This window comes from Otolemur garnettii, unplaced genomic scaffold (genome assembly GCF_000181295.1).
Source record: "Otolemur garnettii isolate 467f Iridium unplaced genomic scaffold, OtoGar3 scaffold00007, whole genome shotgun sequence".
In the NCBI taxonomy this organism is placed as follows: Eukaryota; Metazoa; Chordata; class Mammalia; order Primates; family Galagidae; genus Otolemur; species Otolemur garnettii.
The window spans coordinates 8,087,054-8,090,252 of NW_003852402.1; the positions used below are offsets into that span (position 1 = coordinate 8,087,054).

The 3,199-nt window shown below is 44.6% G+C and overlaps 1 protein-coding gene and 1 non-coding gene across 9 annotated transcripts in view; both read right to left on the bottom strand.

Annotated features, from left to right (window-relative positions):
• TNRC6B (trinucleotide repeat containing 6B) overlaps window positions 1-3,199 on the bottom strand; it is a 261,212-nt gene that overhangs the window by 61,308 nt on the left and 196,705 nt on the right. For all 8 annotated transcript variants that reach the window (XM_023509249.1, XM_012801146.2, XM_012801145.2 and 5 more), the window contains one exon: window positions 2,056-2,397. In XM_023509249.1, coding sequence (XP_023365017.1) covers window positions 2,056-2,397 — 342 coding nt within the window. The remainder of the gene's footprint in view (window positions 1-2,055; window positions 2,398-3,199) is intronic.
• Window positions 750-851, bottom strand: LOC111723103. Its single transcript, XR_002771722.1, has one exon. It is a non-coding gene; the product is annotated as a U6 spliceosomal RNA (small nuclear RNA).

Here is a 3,199-nt window from a genome sequence, read left to right on the forward strand (position 1 = left end):
TATTTTTTGGTTGCAGCCGTCATTGTTGTTTGGCGGGTCCGGGCTGGGGATCCGAACCCGCCACCTTAGGTGTACGTGGCTGGCGCCTTAGCCGGTTGAGCTATAGGCGCCGAGCCCACAAGAGTAATTCTAAACCCTTGGTTTGGAGTTTGATCAAGATGTCCCATGACCTGGGACCAATCAACTTTCTAGTCTTATGTTCTGCTACTTTTTACGTAGATTCACACTACTCAACGTTCCACAACTTGTGCCTTCTCACTCTGGCACCATTCTACACTGGTACCTACTGTTTTTACCTCCTGAAGTCACACAATGATATTTACTCATCCTTCTGGGCCTAATTCAAGTGGGCCTACAATTCATTGTCCTTGCTCATGCTTCATTTCTGCTATGAAGCTGTTTTTGTGCTCTGCATTTGAAAATAATTTTGCCCTAATTCAGAGCCATTTTGCTCAGTGTTGTGGTACTGATGTGAACACAATCACATCTTTCCTTCCCCATGTTAGTCCCCCTTAGGCAGAGACCCTATCTTGCTAAGGTTTGAATTCTATAGAGCAGCCAGTACAGTGCTTACTCAGTAAGCATCTGCTGAATGATATATTCCCACTGAGCTAGATGTCATGGGACATACAAGCATAAATCTGATTTCGTAGCCCCAAGGAAATTCATCTGATAAATTAGTCTGGCTCAGCATATATTTTAGAATGCACCATATTTGGTGGGGGAAAAAAATGACAATTTTTTTTTTTTAAAATATGGAACACTTCACGAATTTGCGTGTTATCCTTGCGCAGGGGCCATGCTAATTTCTCTGTATCGTTCCAATTTTAGTGTATGTGCTGCCGAAGCAATCATAAATGACACATTTTTAATGAACTAATTTCTTCTAAACTTATTTTACCTCCTTCAACCAAGTAGCTTTAAATCAATATAAAGTTAAAAAAATATAGAGAGCCATATAAAAATGAGAATGCATAAAACTCCAAACTCTTGGTATTTAGGGGCCTCCTTGGTTTTAATAACACAAACAAGAGACTCTGACTCACAGTGAACCCATGTTTCCACTCAGTCCTAACTAGAATCAGCTGCAGAAATGCCTGATGGGGCCATCCCCTCACATGTTTCTCTTTCCAACTAGTTAGCAAGGCCAGGCCATGGGGCTGTTCCCCTACTTTGGGCCTGGCCTGAAGCCTCATGGTAGGGCTTATCTCTGCATGACGTCTGTGTTACCACCAGGTTTCTTTCCATCCTTATTACTCTGCACATGACAAGGTGGTGAAAGAGTTTTCTAGGCAATTCTTTGGTCAAACTCAGAACTCAAATAAAGCACCCTACCAGTGACAACCATCAACCTATCAATTCATTGTCCTTGCTAATGCTTGACTGTGTTCAAACTCTCAATTTTAATATCACCTAAAAAGGCATTTTAAGAGATAAGTCAAATCTGTTAACTATAAAAAAAGAAAAAGAAAAAAAGGTACTTGGAAATTCTTAGCTGTCAGTTGACTTAGTATTCATCTATTAAAAACTCTAAAAACTCTAACAGAATCCTTCAGCTAAAGATGTCTATGCAGTTTTTAACAAAGCTTAAAATCCAGGGCCCTCACAATCTAATAACCATAGAAGGTATTATTTGATAATCTTCCAAGAGTCTACATTTTAATCGAAGAAATTTTCTCCATCCTCTGAGCCTTTTGGAAACATAAACAGAACAAGCCTCCACAGAAGCTCCCCTTCACTCATGCTCTGCACACACTTGTGGGGACAGTGGAACTACAGAGGGATCAACTTTGTAATGCTCTTGTCTGAGAAGGGGAAGAAAGACCCCAAGAATGATGACCAACAGCAGCTCCATTAGCTTCTCAGGCCAAGAGCACACACTGACAGGACACTAAAACCCAGTTTCTGAGAATTACCTACACACCCTTCATACTGGGATTGTCTTCCATCTTCTGAATAATCTCAACAGTCTATACAATTAACTGTGTTCATGGACTTCACATCAGGCAGTGCTTTCTCTTTTCAGAGCTGCCAAGAATTCAATTCATGCCTCACCTGGTGCAGTCCCACTCTCACTCTGCAGCAGCGCTCCTGTCACTTGTGCGTTGTTTGGATTTGCTCCAGGGGCTGTGCAGGGAGGAGGCCCTGCCCCACCCCCGAGGAGCATGCAGGACGGTGGAGGGGGCTGCCCTCGTTTCAGTAACACTTTGTGGTCCTGCTGGCAACGGAATCGCGGCGGCACCTCCCGAGGCATGTAGCGGGCGGCGCTTGGCGGTTGTCCGTTCGGCACTGCCACCCTTTTGGCATTGTTGCCACCATTGACTGGTGGCGATGGAGAGCTGCCAATTGGGCTGGCGGCCGTTGGTTGGCTTAAACTTGGTTTCGTCACTTCGGGCACTGAAAGAGAGGTTGAGAAACAATCTTTGAAATATCTCAAATGTATTTTTCTAAAGATTATTTTTTAGAAAACGTATATGAGACCAATAACTTCTTTCAGTCTACTATTGAGGGATAGTTTTTTTTTTTTTTTTTTTTGAGACAGAGTCTTACCTTGTCGCACTCAGTAGAGTACTATGGCGTCATAGCTCCCAGCAACCTCTAACTCCTGGGCTTAGGCAATTCTCTTGCCTCAGCCTCCCAAGGTGGCTGGGACTACAGGAGCCCACCACAACACCTGGGTATTTTTTGTTGCAGTTTGGCCAGAGCTAGGTTCGAACCTGCCACTCTCGGTATATGGGGCCAGCTCCCTACCCACTTAGCCACAGGCACCACCCAGAGGGATACAGTCTTGCCAAATTCTCCACAATATCTTCAATTTACTGAAGGTAGAATGAAGGCAGTGGGTGATGGTGACAAGGATTCAAACACAGTAAGATCAAGGAATTATACTGCATTAATTAAGGGGAGAGAGACACAATCATTCTCCACTCCCCTAAATCAACAGTGGAATTAAGTCCCTGAAGGGCTGCCTAGCAAAGTCCTTGGTAAGGGGTTCAAGCCTCTTGGCCCCAGGGCCCCCACCCTTTACCCACATTCCTTTAAAGATCTACCTCTGCAGCTCGGCACCCCTAGCACAGTGGTTACAGTGCCAGCCACATACACCGAGTGGCGGGTTCGAACCTGGCCCCTGCCAAACTGCAACAAAAAAAATAGCTGGGTGTTGTGGTGGGTGCCTGTAGTCCTAGCTACTTGGGAGGCT